At 55.5% G+C, this 20,405-nt stretch overlaps 5 protein-coding genes across 5 annotated transcripts; 2 read left to right on the top strand and 3 right to left on the bottom strand.

Annotated features, from left to right (window-relative positions):
* The first annotated feature begins 100 nt into the window (after positions 1-100).
* On the top strand, positions 101-3,602 carry PUNSTDRAFT_50413 (TrkH-domain-containing protein). Its single transcript, XM_007380870.1, has 15 exons — positions 101-483; positions 538-773; positions 830-1,045; positions 1,105-1,652; positions 1,716-1,828; positions 1,882-1,908; positions 1,962-2,073; positions 2,124-2,221; positions 2,272-2,337; positions 2,390-2,551; positions 2,611-2,631; positions 2,688-2,901; positions 2,974-3,084; positions 3,143-3,251; positions 3,333-3,602. Exons 1-15 carry the CDS (start codon positions 188-190, stop codon positions 3,440-3,442), a joined length of 2,439 nt encoding a protein of 812 aa, XP_007380932.1. The 5' UTR covers positions 101-187; the 3' UTR covers positions 3,443-3,602.
* Positions 3,603-4,042: 440 nt separating this feature from the next.
* Positions 4,043-7,952, bottom strand: PUNSTDRAFT_124774 (uncharacterized protein; the record flags this gene model as incomplete). Its single annotated transcript, XM_007380871.1, has 5 exons — positions 4,043-5,400; positions 5,475-5,642; positions 6,351-7,208; positions 7,309-7,494; positions 7,559-7,952. The coding sequence occupies 5 exons, from the start codon at positions 7,950-7,952 to the stop codon at positions 4,247-4,249; spliced, it is 2,760 nt and encodes a 919-aa protein (XP_007380933.1). The 3' UTR covers positions 4,043-4,246.
* A 2,470-nt stretch (positions 7,953-10,422) lies between these two features.
* PUNSTDRAFT_83017 (PARP-domain-containing protein) lies at positions 10,423-13,689 on the bottom strand. The gene is made up of 19 exons (XM_007380872.1): positions 13,359-13,689; positions 13,243-13,297; positions 13,108-13,189; positions 12,919-12,995; positions 12,785-12,810; positions 12,605-12,725; positions 12,422-12,549; positions 12,338-12,366; positions 12,186-12,288; positions 12,031-12,128; positions 11,899-11,965; positions 11,555-11,823; positions 11,385-11,485; positions 11,242-11,327; positions 11,170-11,181; positions 11,087-11,109; positions 10,918-11,031; positions 10,685-10,829; positions 10,423-10,596 (listed from the first exon to the last, which is right to left on the bottom strand). The coding sequence occupies exons 1-19, from the start codon at positions 13,359-13,361 to the stop codon at positions 10,534-10,536; spliced, it is 1,602 nt and encodes a 533-aa protein (XP_007380934.1). The 5' UTR covers positions 13,362-13,689; the 3' UTR covers positions 10,423-10,533.
* A 323-nt stretch (positions 13,690-14,012) lies between these two features.
* PUNSTDRAFT_98511 (Aldo/keto reductase) lies at positions 14,013-15,564 on the top strand. The gene is made up of 9 exons (XM_007380873.1): positions 14,013-14,212; positions 14,265-14,352; positions 14,414-14,505; positions 14,566-14,646; positions 14,705-14,828; positions 14,885-14,951; positions 15,011-15,142; positions 15,198-15,247; positions 15,304-15,564. The coding sequence occupies exons 1-9, from the start codon at positions 14,164-14,166 to the stop codon at positions 15,458-15,460; spliced, it is 840 nt and encodes a 279-aa protein (XP_007380935.1). The 5' UTR covers positions 14,013-14,163; the 3' UTR covers positions 15,461-15,564.
* Positions 15,565-15,775: 211 nt separating this feature from the next.
* PUNSTDRAFT_141784 (uncharacterized protein) lies at positions 15,776-20,290 on the bottom strand (the record flags this gene model as incomplete). Its single annotated transcript, XM_007380874.1, has 29 exons — positions 15,776-16,111; positions 16,171-16,380; positions 16,435-16,479; positions 16,534-16,547; positions 16,606-16,650; positions 16,718-16,809; positions 16,863-16,956; positions 17,011-17,078; positions 17,129-17,276; positions 17,332-17,616; positions 17,672-17,819; positions 17,887-17,918; positions 17,973-18,000; positions 18,053-18,174; positions 18,233-18,264; positions 18,315-18,335; positions 18,392-18,442; positions 18,504-18,575; positions 18,636-18,661; positions 18,712-18,785; positions 18,845-18,872; positions 18,924-18,945; positions 19,003-19,078; positions 19,138-19,208; positions 19,257-19,331; positions 19,393-19,509; positions 19,560-19,766; positions 19,816-19,914; positions 19,986-20,290. The coding sequence occupies 29 exons, from the start codon at positions 20,288-20,290 to the stop codon at positions 15,776-15,778; spliced, it is 2,943 nt and encodes a 980-aa protein (XP_007380936.1).
* Between the last annotated feature and the right edge of the window lie 115 nt (positions 20,291-20,405).

Here is a 20,405-nt window from a genome sequence, read left to right on the forward strand (position 1 = left end):
CCAGAAATAGCCGAGGCTGTAACGTCAGACCCGCGAGGGAAAGCGCTGGACTTCATCACGGCGCACGCCTCGCCTCAGTGCCTTTTCGCCAGACCATGCACGGCATTCCCTTTTGACTTTTGGAGTTAACTCCTCTTCGTGCCGTATCCCCATCCTGCTATCTATCTAGAATTCTGCTTGTCCTGGGATGCCCCGGTTGTCGTCGTTCAGACTCCCCCACATCCAATGGAACTTCTTTCGCATTCACCTCGCGTTCTTCACTATACACCCTTTGATATGGTCCGCGATATTCTGGGGGGCTAATGGACGATACCACATATCTTACGTCGACTCCCTGTTCCTGTGCTACTCGTCGCAAACCGTGACGGGCCTCAGCACGATCAACCTCAGCACGACCACGGGGTTCCAACAGGCCATACTATATTGGCTGATGGTGACCGGTGACTACTCGCTCGTGAGCTGGGTCATGGTCTTGGTCAGGAGGTACGCGCCCATTCAGTGGAGCGCGTTGCTCTATTTACCTCAACCCGTTGGCAGGCATTATTTCAAGCGCAAATGCGTCCACCTCATCAGGCAAAAGCGACAGAACGGCCAAGGCATCTGGGGTAAACTCAGGTCCAAGACCATGGACGTATTCCCTTGGACCGCGTCTATGAGAGGTCCCGACCAAACACATCGCCTGGACCTCGACGTCGTGAACGGCCCCTCATCTCAACCTGCCCTGCCAAGTAGCACGCAACCCGATATTCCTACCCAGGGCCCCCCAGACTCCGGTACGTCGGACTGCTCGTGCTAGGCAAATCAAAGTGCTGAACAAAACACTCTACAGTCGTCCCATCGAACACAACTACACTCGTGCCCAGCCAGCGTCAGACCTTGGTCACGAATTTGACCGGGGAGGACATGCCCGAAGTATCATCCCCGACCTCAATATCCCACGGAGAACCCTTTCAGCGCACAGACTCCCCGTCCATCATGTCCGTCATAGACTCCTCCCAAGCGCCCCCTGCCGTCACTTTCGCACCGAGACCTACGCCCCTGAACGGTATGCGTATTTTTCAAAGGTGCATTTCCACCCTGAGCTAAATCGCAGTCGCATTCCAGTCCGTCGCACGAACACCAACCTCACGAACCGGACCCGCCGTACGTTCAACAACGGCGCGCCACTCTCGCCAGGAGGCATGACCGACGTCTCGGGTGAAGCGCGCGGCCGTCGCCCTACCGCGGAACGGCATTTCGGCGGTTTTCCGGGGCCGTTCGCAGCCAGCAGACACCTGATGCTCAAATACGCGCCGGACACGTACCGCAAGCTCGAGCGAAAGCTCACCTTGATCCCCGAGCACATCGTGCAGCCCCCCGCGCAGGCGTCGTCTCTCGGCAAGGATGGCACACCGAGGGAAAAGAATGCCGTCGACACCTTCAGACCACGACGATCGGCTGAGTCTGACGATTCGTCGTCCATGCACCTCTCGGACCTCCAGAAGGCGGCGCAGGAGGTACACGTCAAAGTAAAGGACTACATCAAGTCGGGCTCGATGTGGATCGGACGGAACTCGTTTTTCGATTTGGATGGTCTGACGGACGAACAGATCGAAGAGGTCGGCGGCGTGGAATATACCGCGCTGACGATCCTCTCCTGGCTCGTGCCTGCCGTGCGTTCGCTGTTCCGGCTTGTTCCCGTGTTCGGTCGGAACTCACCTTCATGATCCGCCCAGTTCTTCGTGGTGACACAGCTCATCTGCTTCATCGTCTTCTATGCCTATCTCAAGACTGTGCATACGTATGACTCGGTGTTCGACTCGCAACCACGTCAAGTTCCCATCGCTTGGTTGGCTCTGCGTCTAGTGGGCTACGTCCGATACTCACTTTCTTTGGCCACAGGTTCTCGTTTTTCCAAGTTCTCTCCGCGTAAGTCAGATCGTCATGTTTCACGACGTGATCGCTGAAAACCAAGCATACAGATACACCGGCGGCGGTCTCTCACTGGTGGATGCGGGAATGGGCGTGTTCCTTCCCGCGTTCCCCTTGGTCATAATTCTTGGATTTTTGATCATTGTGGCGAACATCTTGATGGTGAGATCACGTTCCGGTTGCCTCGTAATACTTGTTGAAACATATTCTAGCCCGTCTTCTTGCGGTGGACAGTGTACGCGCTCTACCGTCTGGTGCCCCAGTCCCAGGAGAGAGCGGCCCTCCAGTTTTTGCTCGATCATCCACGAAGGTGACGTAACTTATGTCTCGAGCTCGGCTCCTTCCTCAACGTCGTAACAGATGCTATCTTTATCTCTTCCCGGCTCACCAATCGTGGTTCCTCGTGGCCGTCTTCTTGTTCCTGACGTGAGTTGCCCGGGGGCCCTGCTTCATTCAACACCTAAGATACTCCCCGCAGCGCGATTGAATGGGCCGGTTTCATCGTCTTCGACCTCGGACTTCCCGTCACAGACTCGTTGCCTCGTGGACAGCGGGTGCTAGCCGGTTGGTTCCAGTCTCTCGGCGTCCGTGCCTCGGGATTTTCCATCGTATCGCTCAACGCACTATCGCCGGCCACGAAGTGAGTACGCAACCTACCATTCGGATGTTAAGTCACTGATCAAACCGAAAACCCATGAGGCTGTTATATCTGGTCATGATGTCAGCCGCTGCTCATCGCTATGTCATTTTCATCTTCAACTGATCACTCACGATAGGTATATCTCCGCGTACCCTATCGCGATGTCGATCCGCGCCACCAACGTCTACGAGGAACGTTCGCTCGGCGTGTTCAAGGTAGATGACACTGAGAACACGGAAGAGCCCAAGGGAGAGGTGTTCAGCAAGTATCTCGGCTGGCATTTACGGCGGCAACTTTCTTTCGACTTGTGGTGGCTGGCGGCAGCCATGCTTATCATCTGCATCATAGAGGCACGTTCCTCCAACGCGTATGGTTTGCTTCTCTCGCTCCCTCGGCTGACCTTGTGCCATGCCTTGCGACAGAGGGCGAACATCATGGATCCAAGCAACGACTTTTGGTTTAACCAGTTCACCGTCCTCTTCGAGATCGTCTCCGCGTACGGCACCATCGGGCTTTCACTGGGAATACCCACGGTACGCCATCATTCATCCCTTCTCGTTTGTCGACCTTCGCGCTCAAGGATACACCCAGGAGAACTACTCTTTCTCTGGCGCCCTGCGAACCGGTTCCAAGCTCGTCCTGATCCTCGTGATGCTCCGTGGACGGCACCGCGATTTGCCGGTAGCCGTCGACCGCGCCAGTGAGTATAGTCTTCCTCGTCTTCCGAATGTGCTACCGTCTATACGGGGGTGGGGGTGGGGACTTACCCCGTTTCTATCAGTCTTGTTGCCCGAGGAGTTCTCGAAGACGGCGCCGGATCCCGAAAACAAGGCGCGACATATCGTCCAGGGCGACCTAGAGGACCCGGAGACCATGTCCGAGCGCAGTTGATCATTTTTTTCTTATTTTGTTGCTGTCGGTTTGCTGGATGGATCGGAGCCTTGGACGCGATATCCAGAAACGATGTTACATACATTCCCGAGGCACATATATCCCTTGAGGGCTATCTACATACATATACGTCATTTACGGAGTCGCGATGCAATAGAAGTTGAGGCAGTGGTGGATATATAATGGAACAGAAAGAGGTCGCTGGTCGTCTGGCACATACCAGGCTAAGGCGGCGGCCAGACGGCGTGACAGCACAGCGAGGATTCAGGTAAAGAAAAAGAAAACGTCTGACCGAAAAGGGACATGGCTCAGGCAACCTGAGGTAGCGAGAAATTGGTTATGCGACATTGGATTGAGGGTGGTCCACGGAATTCCTTAGTAAAAGGCGAAGAAATTGTTGTATTGAACCACCCTCTGCCGGTGACCGGTGTTGTCGGTGAACGTGCCGACGGAGTGTGAGAGCGCGTTATGTTCGCTTCGCGGGTTTTGCCACCTCTAAATCAACCCTCTCAGAGTTATCCCGGCGAGTACTTCTCTACTTAGTACTACTTGCCTGGCCGGTTGTACTCTCGATCAGAACGCGTGAGCATGGGTATATACGTATAAGTATGCGTTTGCAAGACGATACAAGCGTGGATACGACTACGATTAATATACAGCATTAAGTGGTACATTTGCCTGAAGGGGGACGGGAGCTCCATCGCGTTACAATACGAGACACGGGACCTGCGATAGAACTGAAAAAGCGTGCAAAAAAAAAAAGGACGACGACGTTCAGACGCGAAAAAACACGGTCCATTCGATTCACAGGATCGCGTCCTCCTTCCTTAGCGGTCTCCGAAGATCCCACCGGGTGAGATACCACGCCGCGCGCTCCCCAAAGACCTCCAGCCCGTCCAGGAACCCCTTCGGGAGCAGATCCTTCCGCTGGTCCCACGGCTTCACGTCCACCGTCGTCCCGCGATCGAGGCAGACGAGGATCATGCCGAACCCGTACGCGTCCGCGAGGAGCGCGTCGGCGCACTCGCCGCGGAGTATCTCCGGCGCGGAGAAGGGGCGCGTGCCGGGGTAGATGATCTCGACCTTGTGCAGCAGCTCGTGCGGCTTGAAGAACGACGTGCGCTCGGCGGAGGAGGAGGGGGTCGACGACGACGCGGCGCGCACGAGCTGGTGCGGCGCGAACGGGTCCGGCGGGATCTCGTCGTCCGGCGAGGCGTACATCGAGTCGGCCGAGACGGAGCGGCCAAAGTCGAGGAGCTTGACGACGTCGTCGCCGCGCGTGACCTGGACGTTGAGCAGGGAGAGGTCGCCGTGGGAGAGGCGGAAGGAGTGGAGGTGGGTGAGGCCGTCGAGGAGCTGGTTGTGGTAGTCGACCTTTTTGGCGGGGCGCAGGGCGCCCTCGCGCAGGGCGTCGTACAGCGTCCGGCCGTCGATCCACTCGAGCACCATCCCGACGCCCTCGAGGCAGCCGAGGAAGGCGGCGATGTTGCGGTGGCGCGCGACGCGGGTGTACACCCGGAGCTCGGCGAGGAACTGCGTCGTCACGTCGCCCGCGTTCGTCTGCATCTCGCCGTTGATCTCGAGCTGGACGACCTCGGGCTTTTTGACGATGCATTTGAAGAGCTCGGAGGCGGAGCCGTGCGCGACGGGCGCGAGGTGCGCGGTCGGGTTGGGCGGGGCCGCGTACGAGGTCGGGGTGGGGAAGGAGAAGATGGAGGACGGGTGGCGCGGGATGTTGAAGGCTTCGGGTGCGGGCGGGGCGGGGCTCGCGTCGCGCGTGGGCTGGCGCGAGGGGAGGCGGTGGTGGTGGTGCAGCCGGTCGAGCATCGACGGATGGTGGTCGCCCGTGCGCGGGGAGCCGGGCGCGGTACCGGGTGGGGGGAAGGCGACGGCGGTCTCCTCGCTGGAGGAGAAGGAGTTGGCGGATGTGTTCGGCTGGTCGTCATCGTCCAGCTCGACTGCAGAGGGGGGAAGACGCGCGTCGGTGTCTCGCTCGCGGCTCGGGGAAACGACGGGCATGCGGGAAACGCACCCATCCACCAGTTCTTCTTGGACGTCAGCGTAACGCGCTTGACGTGGTGTTTCGTCGCCATCGATTGCAGCACGCGCGGCGCGAGGCAGGGTTTGCGTGTGGAAGGCGCGCGGGAGGCGACGCTGGCGAGGGCGGCGTTAGAGAAAGCAGGGCTGGCGCTGGTGAAAGCTTGATTGCGAGGTAGATCCACGGGTCGAAGCCCCAGCTTCTACCCCGCATCACACGTGTGTCGTATGTCTGGCCCCCGCATCCCCGGCCCTCCCGAGCCCGAGCGTTGGCTGGCCATCCGTCGAGCACCGGTGCCGGCGACGTCGAGCGCTGCAGGAAGGTGTTCAACGAGGGAAAGCCAGGGAGAGCCGGCCGCGGTCTCCGGAAGCCCGACGGCCCGGGGACGTCACAGTCCTTCTCCCTCTCCCGTCCATCGATATCACCGCAGGTCTTTATCTATACATGTCCCCACTTGGTTATGCGACTTGGCCCAGGCTCTGACGTCCCGTTACCTCACATATTGCATGAGGATGGCAGAACTCGCGCGACGAATCGGTTTTATTTGATTTTGTGACAATGCACGATTATGTTCGCATGATGATACTACATACTATTATTCTACAGCGTCCTTGATTCCGTATCCTGGTATCTTTGTTCCATATCCGGGTATCTTGTAGGTCGAGGAGCCCCGAGAAAGACGAGAGAGAGAGAGAGAGACAGATGAGATGATCAGAATAGAAATCCGGGAATGGGGAAAACCACGATGGAGGCAGGCAAAAGGCTTAAGGCCGTATTTGCCAACTAAACTCTCTGGAAAAAGCAAACGGACGGATCAGCCTGCCTGTTCCACCGCCAAGTGGGTGATTGCACGTTCGAAGCTGTACTCACAAAATAAAACCGAAGGCCGAGCGCGGGGTCGAGGGATGCGCGACGCCAGAGCGCCGTTCTCCTTCTCGACGTTGACGGTGGACGGCCGCCGCGAATGGCGGGCAGCCCTGCAAGCAGAAGCGACGTCGCTCCCGTTGAGGGGCGAATCGTCCGCGTTATCCGAGACGACGGCGAGGGTGGCGGCGTGCGTGGCGAAGTGGTTCGCCGGCTCGATGGCCGGGCGGAGTGCCGTTTTGGCGCGGGAGGCCCGCTCGGAGTCGAGGCTCTCCTGATAGTCGGCGATGTCGTTCTGGAAGTCGGCGATCATGTCGTACATGTCGTGGAGCGTCTGCTGGCCCTCGGAAATATCTTCGTCCTCATCATAGTCGTCCACGCTCTGCTCGTAGCCGTCGATCATGTCGTACATGTCCTTGAGCGCCTGCTGGCCTTCGCTGAGACCGTCATCAAGCACCTCCGAGGCGTCAGTCGGCGCATCTTCGTCGTCCTCGTATTCGTCCATGCTCTCCTCCAAGTCGTCACTCATGTCACACGCGCTCCTGAGCCCCTGCCGGCCCTTGCTGATAGCCCCGCCGGCGGCGTACCGGGTCGAGGAAGAGAGTTCGAGCTTGGCCAACGCGGCGATGCCAGTTTTTTCATCCTCGGCCTGCAACGCGCGCAACCACTCGCGGTGCTCCATAGCCTCCATCAGGACGCCGACGGGGTCCGTCCTCATTCGCTCTTCCTCTTCCTGCTGCCGGCGCGCGGGGTCGAGCACCGCGCACTTGTAAAGGCACTGTCGGTATAGGTCGTCCGGGTGCGGGACGCGGTCCTGGATGTTGTACGCGCAACCGTTGCGGCGATCGCCTATGAATTCCATGCCTATTTGATACAAAAGAAAAAAGAAAAAAAAAACGCGGCCGATACGTCGGTGAGCAACATTCATCGAAAACGCCCAGTGTGTGGTGGAGTGTTCACTTACTGCGAAGGAATTGCTCGGTTTCGTGCAGCGCCTCCCATTCCTCGATCGAGGGCTGCAAGTGCTGGAACAGGAACGCGCCGTAGGTTAGCTCCCACTGGAGGCACTCGTAGAATTTCTCCGAATCCCCATGGCGGCGGCGGAGCCTGTCGATGTCCTTCTGCTCCATCGGGCGCCACGCTTCAACGACTGGAGAGAAAGAACGTGAGTGACGCGATCCCGATACGTTGTGGTGCGAGGGCATTAGACGCACGCGGCGCGGAGTAACTGTCGCTCTCGACCATTTCCGCAGAAGTGTCGCAGGCCTCCGAGGTGGCCGAAGCAGACGCAACCTGCGCCTCTTCGTCGCTCGTTGCCGAGCTCTCGGATACATCCTCGCGACGCTCCTCTGCGGCGGGCTTGGGCTCTTCAATGGCGACCGGTGCGGACAGTTCGGTGGCGGTCGTGGGCACTTCGACGTCGATATCGTCGAGGCAAGCGGCGGACTCCTCGTGGGCGATGGTAGGTTCCTCCTGGGCTAGAGAAGGTTCCTGGGTGGCCTGGGTGAGGATAAGAGTATCTTCCTGGACGACACGCAAGTTGGCGCTCTCGCGACGGAGGGTGAGGCGGAGGCCCACGGTGGCGATCTTGTAAAGGACGGCGTTCATCGTGAATAGAGTGGGTGGTGCGTGGAGCGTGCGGTGTAAAGACTGTGTACGCGAAGGATTAGAACCAGGAAGCACTGAAGCTTGATGACCGGACACCCGCCTATTTAACTACATGTCATGTTAGGGGTAGCGGAAGTAGCGGCGAGCGGAGGGCGGGAAGCGGGATCCGGAAGGCGATCGCGGGACGAGGTGTGGTGGAAGTGCTCACACTTCGTCCCCGCCTTCTGGTAGAAAGTGTCCTCGCAGTCCAACCTTTCTGACCTGCTAGTGCCCAACTTGTCAGTTTTATAACATAAGGAACACCTCGCAGATGTGTACCATTGTTTGCTGCGCACCCAACCGTTGGGTGCGCAGCAAACAATGGGTCCCAACGCGAATGCCTGGAAACCTCTCTCCCGGCAGCCCAGCGCACCCCTCGAACCGGAACCCCTATGTAAAGCGCTAACCGCGCTGCCTGTCTTGGTCTTCCCGCCTGCGCCTTGTTGATCGCTGATTCGCTACATCGTGATCAGCCCATGAACGGGATGGAATCAGGTTAACGTCGGCGTTCTCATACCGCTTTGCATGCTGCTCTCACGTTTCGCGGTCTGCGTTGATATAGCTTATCCGGCGTACATGGAAGAAGCGGTTGATCGTCATGTACGGGTTGAAACGACGTGGAGCGCAAGCGGGACAGTATCAGACACATTCGTGAGCCTGGTCCATGGAGGTGCATAGATGCAGGTCAGTGCGTGACCCACGCCATCGTGGTGTGACGCGTATTAGGGGGGTTCAGAGTTGGCGATTCTGCGCCGATTCTGCCCCAGATTCTGTGTCGATTCTGTGTCGATTTTGCCGTCGCTACGACGGTCATAATCCGATTCTCCTCACCTTCAACTCTGAACCCCCCGCTTCTACCACTGATTCTGGCCCGATTCTGTGCACGACGTAATATCCTGCCGACACTGCGGCATGCCCATCTGAGTTTTAACGACGGGCTCGGCATATCGGCAGCTCATCCGAGGTGGCGAAAACTCTGGAATTGAATGCGACGGTCGAGTTATAACGTGAGTGACAGAGTTTCTTTGTTTTAAGCTCGAGTCCGACAATGTATGTCCGAGGTTTATTTGCAGCCAGAAGAGTGAAATATTTATTGGCTTAAATAGGCGTCAGGAGTGTTGCTATGCGGAACTACCAAATGCAATCTACTTCTGCCCATAAACTGCTGATACAATGGTATGTTGAGGGTCCTGGTGACAGCCTCTGCGCGAGTACATATATATAAAGGAGTAAAACACAGGTTGAGGATTGCCTGAACGAGGGGGTGGAAGACCCTGGAAAACCTCGTGACGCGTCAGTGGTTTCGGACTCCGAGGCAGCGACGCGATGAACCTGAATCGGACTCTGGTCGAATCGAGTGAAGCGACTCCAGAGCCGCTTCACCAATCCACCCAGAATCGGCGTCCAGAATCGACTCTTGAATCCGTCCTTGAATCCTTGCCAGAATCCCAACTCTGAGCCCCCCTATTGATCGCGACGTTTATCCTGGTTCATTCCCGTACTCATCTGAATCATTATTGTCTCTCGGAAACGCAGGTATGGATTGTGCCGGATCCGCCACGTACTGTTGAGAGTAGCAATACGAATTCCTCGCCATGTCCCGCCTCCTCGACGACGCTCCTCTTCTCCGGGTGGTGCTGATGCCAAAGACCGGGCAAGCGATTCCGCTCCCTCCCGGACCCACCGGACACAGTGCGGATGCCAAAGATGACTGATGCGGATGCCGACGACTTCAGGCCCATCTGCTCGGCGTGCGTACATGGGCTTTCATGCATATTTTGATACGGACTATGCCCACTTAGTACTAAGGCCGAAAGTACGCGTTGTCGCTTGCATAGGTAATTCGTTCCGCTTTCACATTTTGCACCGTCGCCCAACGCACTATTCATCCATAGTATATGCGACCGTTGATCTCTGTAAGTTTAGTTATCTAACAGCTGTGCTTCCTCATACGGTGATGAACTACCACGTCCAGCACATCCTTGATTAGATGGTGAAGCTGAAATCGATTGCATATCCGTAGTCTCAACCATCGTTCCGTGTGCGGAAGCCTGCGAGCAACAACGAGAAATGCGCCTGGGTGGTGTATGACCTGCCGCCGACCGTCAGCTCGGTCGAAGACGCGGTGGTGCTGTACGTTTCCGACGAGCCGGTAAAGCTTGTCAGAGGGCATAGCAGTGAAGTCCCCATGGGGCTATACTGTCTATCGCTTTCGCGCCCTGCAGTGTCTGTCCTTCACATCCACCACTCAGCGGTCAATCCCCGCACTGGGGGCAGCGAAAGGCCGATGCTTCTCTCTTGCTCATCGTCAACAACAGAGAGCTGCAAGTTGTGGGTTGTTAGGTCACTCTCGTTTGGTAAGGTCACGTCAGCGCCGAATCCGAACTCATTCGAGGGCAAGTATCTGCAGTCAGGTTCGTGACAGCGGTTACGTTAAACGATAGGGATTGAAGTGTCGGAACATCGGTACGGCATACGCAAACAAAATTGTAGCAACATGACCAGTTAACAACATCGAGCACTCGCCAGGGATAGTTGCGGCTCAGTTCATTTTCACCATCAATAAGTAGCGCAGCCGGATCTGAGCGGGGTCATACACAATATACTGTAACAAGATAGTCAGTGACCGCTATGACAGATCAAGCATCTATCGCGTATGGGATGGCCAATGCGTGAATAGTATGGCGACGCACCTCATTATATTGCAAGTAAGCGGTCCCTCCGATATCCTTTCCGGGGCCCTTGGGCATATGACACCCGCGCAACTCGTCGTAGCCCAACGTCTCGCCCGCATCTTGCCAATCCCCCGGCTGGGTGCGGCCGATACCCTTTGTGCATCTACCAGAAGCGCAACGTCAGACAGAGCAGCCCTCTCATGGAGGAACAAGGGCAGGCGGAAAGGGGGGGGGGGGTGGAGCCCACGCACCGTTTGCCGTTGGCTTTGCAGCCCTGGTCGGCATTGTAGTCCGCGTCGACGAGCTCGTGGAACGGCTTTGCGGCGACTTCGCAGAGGAGAAGCACACCGATGCCGCCGCTCAAGCTGCAACCTTGCGTCAGTCACGACGTCCAGCTGAACGAGTCGGAAGTTGCCTTACTAGGAGTGGCAGTAGTTTGCGGACTGAACGCAGGTGACGTGTCAGTAAAAGTCGTAAACCATGATCCGATAGCGTGCGCTTGCCTTGGACATCATCTACGAGAGAGACGAAGATAAAATTAGCTTCAATCGTAGGGGAGCCAAGACCCAACGCACATCAGCGAAGTACACGCCTTTGCCGAACATGTAGCCAGAGACGGGTGCTTCTGGAGGCGCAATCCGCAGACCTTGCTTGAGGATACCTGGCGCGAAGAGTATCAGTAACCGGCAAGGGGAAGACACCCCAACGTGATCCATACCTGCGAAATTCGTAGAACGCGAACCGTGCCAGAGCAGCATGCGTTCGCCGTCGGGAAGGGCATGGAACCCCTTGCTCTTGAACGCGTCCGGTTCCCCGTGTCTACAAATCCGTATACCGCGTCAGCTTCCCGCTCGCAATCTCGCCGAACGGCATGGGGTTCACGCGGACCTCTCGACCCTGAACGCGTGCTCGATCTTGACCTGATAATGCGAGTGCGTCTGCCCGTGCGTGTCCCGTGCGTACGCCGCCAGTGCGGTGAATTCGCCCGAGTCCGCCGCGACGGGGTCCATCCGCGCGAGGTCGAGCGCGGCGAACTGGGCGTCGAGCGGGTGAAGCAGCTTCGTGCCGTCGGGCGTGAGGTGCTTGTTGTTCGCGTCGTCGGCGAGGAGCTTGGAGGCGATCTCCATGTCGCCCAGGGCGTCGACGAGATCGAGTTCCTGCGCACGTCGCGTCAGCGGTCAGCGGTTTCGGGCGGGGAAAGAAAAAAGAAGGTCCCAAGCGCGCTTACTTACCCGCTTCAGGAGCTCTTTGGTATCGATCGTGGTCGGAGTCCGGCGACCGAAAGCGTGCGGTATGATACTGAAGACGATGACCGTTCAACCTGACGTCCGGGTCAACCTGGGTCAACGAAACGCGGCACGTACGAATAGTATCGTCCGCTAAGCTCGCGACACGCATTCTGGAAGCCACCTAGCTCCTGTGCCCTCGCACATGCCGGGTTGTCAATCACCTCGGAGAGGGCCTGATCATCCATGCCAAGTCAGCCGAATCGAATGTTAGAGAACGAAGAAAACTCCACCTTGAGCGCCTCAAAACCTCTGAGGATGGTTGACTTCGCGAGTTTGCCGAGAGGAAGCTTGTTGGCATCGTAGTTGAGCGAAGAGAGGGTGGCGTCGATATAACTGGTCGGTTGTGTTGGCTTAATGAACGGTGCACAAGTCGACAGCTTACCTTGTAGAGAAAATGAGCTTGCAGAAAGCCTAGACAAGAAACGTGGTAAGTATAAAGTTATGCGGCGCGTGCGACGGAAATCACCTGCACGCCTGGATCCAAGGCAGAATCCGCGACTTCGAGCTTCTTCTGCTCCTTCTCACCCTCTTTCTTGTCCTTCTTGCTTTTGGGTTTCTCTTTGGACTCTTCCTCCTCGTTGTCGTAATCGCGAGCTGTCCGCTTCGTAAGACCAAGATTCTGTAACTACAGTGAGCAGGATGAACTTACCGATCCATGAGTACTTCCCGGATACGGGGTTGGCCGTCTTGCGCTGCTCCCAAGCGACGCCCGACTTGTTGCGGAATTGCTTCTTGAACTCGCTCTTCGCACTTTGCGCCGGGAATGGTCCCTACACATTAGGTCGGTCGCCAAGTCATGGGTACAACTATCAAATATGAGTTAACGTACCTTTTTCTGCGATTGCCCGTTCTCACCTACAAGTACAAAAGGCAGAAAGTTAGCTCTTGCGCCACGTTGCACCAAATACAAGGCGCATATATCCCGCGTAGTTTGTTGATGGTGTAATCGTCTTCGTGACTCACCGACGCGGCCCCAACGGGTATACAACGTGCACGATGCGGGGTTGCCGATAGGATGGAGGAGCTGGATAACATAGAACCTGCCAATGTAGTGAGCTCGTCGTACAACTCAAATCTCGTCAGAAGCCAAGCCAGGAGTGAAGATATAGAAATGAGATAGGAGATGAGGCAACACGAGGAAAGGTTACTGACTTGTTTGCGTTCTTGCCAATGTTCGTTTGGTTGAGCGTCGCGTCCCAGACGTCCTCCGCGTCTGCGAACACTTGATGGGTCGCTATTGCGTGGCAGTCAGCGATGCTCGCCACACGGAATGGCAATCGAACGTACAAACCAAGCCCGAAATTTCGTCCACAGGAGCTGCACCTCGCTTGATCACGGTTTTCTAACATATCAGCAAAGCCTCAGCGCATGGCTCATTCAACATCCGGAGGACTTCAGGTTACCATCTGAGCAGGCTTATCCTCTTCTTCCTCTTCCTCTTCCTCCTCCTGCGCGTCTTTAGCGTCGTTCTTTGCGTCGCCATCGGCCTTCGCATCTTCTTCTTTCTTAGTGGCTGCTTTGCCCCTCGTCTTCTTCGGAGCGGGCGCGCTGGTGTCGGCATCCTTCTCTGCTTCGTCGTCGTCGTCGTCCCTAGCGCGTTTGCCCTTGCCTTTGCCCTTCGCAGAGGCTTTGGGTTTCGCAGGCGCCGAAGCGGGTACAGGCGGAGGAGGTGCGGCAGCAGCAGCCTTCACACGCGCGCTGGAGCGCGTGGCTTTAGGGGGATCTGCAGCACCGCCGTTGGCGTCGGCGACAGCTTTCTTTCTCGGCGGCATATTCTCTTAAGCGAGATTGTAAGCTGTGGAGGGTCGGGGTAAGGGTATGAGGCGCGGGGAACGACGACCGACGCGCGGATTTATAGCGTCGGGGATGCCGTGCGGCGGAGGGCGCGCGGCAGTCGGGAGGCGGGCGCGAGTCAGGACCACGCGCTTTCCCGACGCGACCCGCGTGACTCGCGCGCGTGATCGCGCCGACTGCTTTCCTAACTTGGCGACGACCGTCGGCCGACCCACTTGAGTGGACGCTGACGGTCTCGGACCTTAGACCAACCTCTGTTCAAGAATAGAACACCTGCTATCGGAGCTTCTTACGCCAGAGCTTGCGGCACGATTACGATGCCCTCCGGCGTCAAGTCTATAATACAAGTATACCCCCGGTGGTCTACCGTACATATACCCCTGCTCCTCCGCGTTGACGCTATTTGACGAAGACATGGCTTCATCGACTTTATCGCTAGTCAAGACACTTAAGCTCTCCTCTGGTGCGCATACGCCGCGCGATCCTACTGCAGTGCTTACAATGTCGCCTACCAGGTTATCAGATCCCCGTATTGGGACTCGGTGTCGCTCTGGCCGATGACTGCGTGGCCACCTGTCTCGCCGCCCTCAAGCACGGCTATCGGTACGACATGAATGCTCGATCACGACATGCATCTATGACTGATCGTTCGCGTTCGCTGCAGTCACATCGACTCTGCACGCCACTACGGCAATGAGGCGCAGGTTGGAGAGGCCGTACGTCAGAGCGGGATCCCGAGGGAAGAGGTGTTCATCAGTAAGCACTCATCATGATATCTTATGCTTGTCTATTATGACGGCACACGGCGTTGTTTAGCTTCGAAAGTATTTGATCAGGACCATGGATATGAGAGCACGAAGAAGGCCGTTCAAGGTTCATTGGACGACTTCGCTTTCGGTACGTCGCTGCGAATATCATTCTACCTCAGGATTTTGATGGACCGGTCTTTCTACAGATTACATCGACCTATACCTGATACATAGTCCTCGTTCCGGGAAGGAGCGTCGCCTCGAGACGTATAAAGCCCTCCTCGATCTTAAGAAAGAAGGGAAAATCCGCACTGCCGGCGTGTCTAACTAGTCCGCATCCTCATCAGGCTCAATCAACTGTGCCGATCATTGATGTAGTTCTTTAGCGGGGTGAAGCATCTGGAAGAAATCAAAAATACCGGACTCGAACTCCCTTCCGTGAACCAGATCGAGGTACATCTGCTCATCACTTTAACGCAGCTTACCCCCCATCTCATGCAGCCGGTTGACAGCTTCACCCCTTCTGCCAACAAAGACCCATCGTAGAGTACTGCAAGAAGCATGGTATAGTGGTCGAAGCGTACGCGCCCCTCGTTCGCGCGAAACGTATGGACCATCCCGTACTTGTCGAATTATCCCGGAAGGTAACGTCATAGTGATCCTCATGAATCTCGATATCGACTCATGGACACGCTGCAGTACGAAACATCTCCCGCTCAGATCCTCGTTCGATGGGGCCTCCAACACGAGTGAGTAATCCCTATTACTCTCACAGGCCGCGTGGTGGGTTTAACACTTCCTTCAGGCTGGTCGAATTGCCGAAGTCCTCGCAGCCGCAGCGCTTAGTAGCCAACGCGGACGTGTTCGACTTCAACATCGAGAAGGAGGATCTCGCGAGACTGGACGCTCTCGACATGGGTCCGGAAGGAGCTGTGGCGTGGAACCCAGTTGGCACGGATTAGGATTACTTCGAAGATCTAGATACACATGGCCATCAACGGGTGTATGGTAAAACGCGCATACAGTCCTGCTTGTACGACGTATTAAACGATCGTCTATAAATGCCATCTATTCTACATTCGTCATTGTTGAGTGTCGATGCCGGGGTTGGTAAGTAGCGGTGCTGAAGTTGTGTGAGTGTACTCTACAGTGCTGTGATCATCTTTCTGGATAGTCCGGATGCATCGAGCTAAAACCGGGATGGACACGTAAGAATTGGAAAGTGGACGCGATCGCTTTCGATAATGACGACGTCGAAGCGAGACTATCTTCGGCAGCTAATTGCCTGTCTCCCCTTCATCTGCGGGCGGAGGAGGAGCATCTTTGGACACCCGTTCGAACAGGAAAGAGACGGTACCGCCAGGTAGGTTCTTGAGGTCTGCGCAACCCTCGTTTCGCTCCGCATCCATGTTGTCGATGTCGAGGACGTCGAGCAGCGACTTCTTGGCTGATACGGCTGGTACGGAATCCGTCACGGTCTTTTCGGGCTGCGCCGCGCGAACGAGCTTCCGAAGGAGGTCGTCGTGAACGTTGGCCTGCGCGTCGGGCTTCAGACAGTTGATGTGCGTCCATTCGCCCAGGGCCGCCAGCGCTGCTCTCTTCTTGGCCATGTACTGTCAAGGATGATGCTCAGGTACCGAGCTGGAGGTGTTGTCATAGAAATATGACTCACGGCCTTCTCCATCCTGTTTAATTGTCCCGGCTTGATTTGAGACGCAAGCGTGAAGCTCATCTCTTCCGCTGTGCTTTCCGCTTCTTCATCGGTGTACTCCGCGTTGTCATCTTCACGATCGGTCGACGATCCCTCGCGATCACACGGGCAGTCGAGGAGCTCGTGAGTGTGGCAAGCTGTGTTCAGATGTACGCGGAAGATGTCGCGGAGCTGCAGCCACAGGTCAGCTCGAGAGAAGCTTCGATATGTTGTGGCGTTACATACGTCCTTGGCGGTGAATGAGTCCGACTTCGAAGAACCGCCAGTGTCCTATGGTGATCGATCATCAGCTAAAACTCGTTCATTGGACTCAAAACTACTAACCGTTCCCATGAGCGCTAGAGGGCGTTCGTAAGCGACAATCGCGTGCGGATCAACTGTTACCTAAAGACTTACAATCACTAAGCCCGAGTTTCGTCACTTGGCGCTGATAGATTTTCTCTGCGTATGAATGCATTGTCAATATCATTACATAGATCACCATCAATCACGCATGCGCTCCACTGACCGTCGATCGTTCCCGCGGTCAAGAACCTGTAAATGAATACAGGTCGTTTCTGCCCATCTCTATGGATGCGAGCCATGGCTTGAAGATCGTGACTAGGACATGCCATGAGTAACGTCACATCCTTTGAGACGGGATTCAGCCGGACCTTGGATTCCAATCCGAATCGATGAGGCAGAGACGGGAGGCGCCGATGAGATTCAGACCCACACCGCCAGCTTTGGCGCTCAGCAAGAACAGGACTATGTTGTGCGTTCATGAGTCATCAGGTGCTGACAAGACCTAGCATGACTGACATTTCGCTGACTGGCTCGTCTTGTTGAACTCGTTTACGTATTCTTGTCGCTTCGTGGGGGGCGTTTGCCTGACAACTGATTAACGTACAGGTCACCTTATTACACAAGGAGGACTAACCCGTCTAGCCGAAGGTAAGTGTAACCTTTGACCTTGCAAAACTGTTCGATGATGTGCAAGGTTGAGGTGTAATGCGATACCACGATACATTTCTCTTCAGTGTGTTTACGAATCATTCTCAGCAGGGACGCCAACGCAGTAAGCTTGCCTGTGGAGCTGCATCACAACCCGGGATGAACTCGTCGTGCATGGAAAGAACGAACCGCTCAGGGAGACATCCTCGATCTTGAAACGTTCGGGTAACAAAGCAACAGCTTGGTAGAGGGCATTTCTCTTGATGGAATTGGCTTGGATCGACTTGCTTTTTGCTTGGTCCGCGGTCGCCTTCAGCAGCACGGGACTGGTACTGACCCTGGTCAGCATGTTGATGAGCGCCAGCGACTCGGCCACGGAGCCCTCAACGAGGTCGTCCAATTTGTCGGCTCGGAGAATTTGGGAGAATATGGAGAGCTGGAGTCGCGTCGGTGTCACAAATACCACATACTCGCCTGGAAGCAAAGGGGATGAGAGAAGGCTCAGAAGAACGAGAGGTTGTAACCTCACACTTGGGCGGAAGATAGTTGTCGAGAATACTCGCATCTCGGCGCAGCACGAAACTCTTCGCTACGTTGAGCAATTGAGTCGTCCGCGCTTCTCCTATCTCGGCTTCCTTCGCCGTACACCCCACTGCTCGACTCTTTAGAATGGGATCCTGTGAGAAAGGGCGAAGATGTCGTGGCTTGAGCAAGGAGTATGGCTAAGCATCAACATTTATGTACCTCGTACACTCGTTTGAACGTCTTGTAGTCATCTGTTAAGCATCGTTCAGACGTCTGAAGAAATGCTGCAGTGATTGTATACATACCGAGGAGACCAGGGTTACAGAAATCAGCCTGAGCGACGAGGTCAATGACGCACAGGCTTCATGTCTATCTGAGCGCGCACCATAGCATGAAATTCACTGAGATCATTCTGGATGGGTGTGCCCGAGAGGATAACACGTCGCTTCGTGTTGAGCGCTTTGAACATCTGAGAGGTCTTGTTGTTCGCCGACTTCAATCGATGTCCTGTGACCGTCAAATTTAACATGTGCTCATAAGACGAGCATAGCACACTGCAACTCACCTTCATCGCAAATGATCAGCCCAATGGGAGGGCTGTAGATGCCGTTCAGAGATGGTGCGCTTGCTTTGACATTTTCACTCACTTGCAATATCTCAAGTCGTCACTGGACATAACAATGGCCGTCAAGGTCGTTCCAGATATGATATCGACAGAACTCACATCACAGTCCTTAGTTTCTCGTAGCCGATGACGAGAACTTGGTGGATCCGGCTACCGTGAAGTGGAAAGCTCAAGAGATACCCAAGTGCTATATAAGCTCATGTCCACGAACGTATTAATGAATTGCTTGATGTGTGCCTTGTCCTTATCGCCGACAAATACACCTACGCGGTCTCTACCCAGCCTTGTATGGAAATCAATAAAAAACTCATGCAAGACCTAGGTGTGCCATAACACGGCTCACCACTTGTGAAACTCGTTCTTCCAATTCTGATCAAGTCATTAGAAACTATATTCGATGAGACTGGCGGAAAGCGCACGTTGATGAGGGATACGGGACAAACGATCATCGCCTTGCCGATGACAGGGCCTACTCCCGCGTACGGATTCTGCTCTGTGAATTGCGGGTCACGACGAGCGTCGCTTTATCCTCGATAAAAAGAGTCGACCTACTAAGGAGAGTCCAGACCAATGCAATGGTCTGAGGGCACACGTAAGCACACGATGAGTAACAGCGTACCCCACGACATACCTGCAGAGTTTTTCCAAGACCCCTATAGAGTGATGATATGATTAATCATGCTGTGACCGCAATTGATCGGGCGACGCACATCTCGTCAGCCAATATGCATCCCTGGCCTTCGTGCTTGCGCAGTCCCATAACACATTCATACAGAAACTTGACGCCTGTGCGCAAAAAAGTGAGTCGTCCTGGGAATGGAGTCCAGGCGTATAGTAATATTCACCTTCTTTCTGATGCGGCCTGAGTCTAACGGCTAGGATCGGATCCAAGACTACGGGTACTATGGGCAAGTCTCTATGGATGTGATCAGTCTGGCATTGCGTGCGCGGAAGCTGATCTCACTTCGCATTATTCTTCTTGATGTGCTCTTTATTGGGATTCTTCATAACCAAGGCGCCTTCTGCTTCCGGATCGTGTCTTTAAGGCCACCAAGACTCAATTAGCACTAGCGCGGACAAGGCCGTCGGACGCTCCTTACAAAGGTCCCTTCTTCGGTTTCGGGGCGGATTTCCCATAGAACGAAGTAGGAGGTATGAACTTCTTACTCGTCGACGCGGAAACTGTGTCAACTATGGGGTTATCGGAGATGCTGGTTCTGTGACAGGTGGTCAGGGATCCACCGGGTCGGGTGGAAAACAGGCATACCTGGCAGAGAGAGCTCTAGGATTCTGGGTGACAACCGTCTCCCAACCTTCCTCATCCAGCATGCCTTCATCCGCCCACCCGTCGCTTCCGTTCATTGCAGGCATCTTAGAGGCCGGTATCTCCGCGTCGAGTTCGAATTCCTTGTTAGCGGCAAAGATGCGATAGCCGCTGAATAGTGGGTCGCCCTTCCACTTAGCAGTCCCGAGCCTAGAGAATGTTGTGAGCATAAGATCATACAAGCATTCCTCTAACCCACTTCTTCCCGGTGTCTGACAAGATTGTGAACACGTCATTCCGGCACGCGATGAATGCATCCCCGTCCCATGTTTTGTGCTTCTTCTGTTGAGGCTTTCTCCTGTGACGCACACAAGAGCGCAAGGGACAGTCAGATACACGACGCATATAAAGTAGGTCGGTGACAATTACCAGCTTGCGGACCAATACGAATCTCTACCTCGGGTAGTTGGCGGTTTGTTCTCTTGCTGTGAGCCGGTAGATGAGAGGTTGACGGACTCGAGCTCGACCCGGCGAATCTTGCCGGTAGTAATAGGCACTGATGATAGGCCGGTACCAACTGGCTTGGCTCCAGAAGTAGAGACATTTGGGGTGACGGATGGCTTGAGCGCTTTGTATGGTCTACGGAGAGCACTGCTCGCAGGGGTGCTGATAGACGGTGCCACAGGAGTTGAAGGGCCACCGAAAGGGCTTGCGCCAAAGCACGTTCCGGCCATATAGCTTGCCCGATCAATCGGGTGATCCACTTCAACGTCTTTGTTGCCTACATGGAATTGCTCGCCGACGTCTATGCATGAGATCGGTATCTTGCCGTCGGTCAGCCTGCACAGT

The sequence above is a fragment of the Punctularia strigosozonata genome (assembly GCF_000264995.1).
Source record: "Punctularia strigosozonata HHB-11173 SS5 unplaced genomic scaffold PUNSTscaffold_3, whole genome shotgun sequence".
NCBI lineage: Eukaryota > Fungi > Basidiomycota > Agaricomycetes > Corticiales > Punctulariaceae > Punctularia > Punctularia strigosozonata.

Excerpts from the sequence above, each read along its gene's own strand:
- PUNSTDRAFT_50413 (XM_007380870.1), top strand. The coding sequence starts at position 188 with ATGCCCCGGTTGTCGTCGTTCAGACTCCCCCACATCCAATGGAACTTC. Across the intron at positions 1,829-1,881 it reads CGTCAAGTTCCCATCGCTTG|GTTCTCGTTTTTCCAAGTTC; the intron begins GTTGGCTCTGCG and ends CTTTGGCCACAG. Across the intron at positions 2,902-2,973 it reads TTATCATCTGCATCATAGAG|AGGGCGAACATCATGGATCC; the intron begins GCACGTTCCTCC and ends GCCTTGCGACAG.
- PUNSTDRAFT_83017 (XM_007380872.1), bottom strand. Across the intron at positions 12,367-12,421 it reads CCTTGGATCCAGGCGTGCAG|GCTTTCTGCAAGCTCATTTT; the intron begins GTGATTTCCGTC and ends TTTCTTGTCTAG. Across the intron at positions 11,328-11,384 it reads GCGTTCTACGAATTTCGCAG|GTATCCTCAAGCAAGGTCTG; the intron begins GTATGGATCACG and ends TCTTCGCGCCAG.
- PUNSTDRAFT_98511 (XM_007380873.1), top strand. The coding sequence starts at position 14,164 with ATGGCTTCATCGACTTTATCGCTAGTCAAGACACTTAAGCTCTCCTCT. Across the intron at positions 14,647-14,704 it reads ATTGGACGACTTCGCTTTCG|ATTACATCGACCTATACCTG; the intron begins GTACGTCGCTGC and ends GTCTTTCTACAG. Across the intron at positions 15,143-15,197 it reads TTGTCGAATTATCCCGGAAG|TACGAAACATCTCCCGCTCA; the intron begins GTAACGTCATAG and ends GACACGCTGCAG.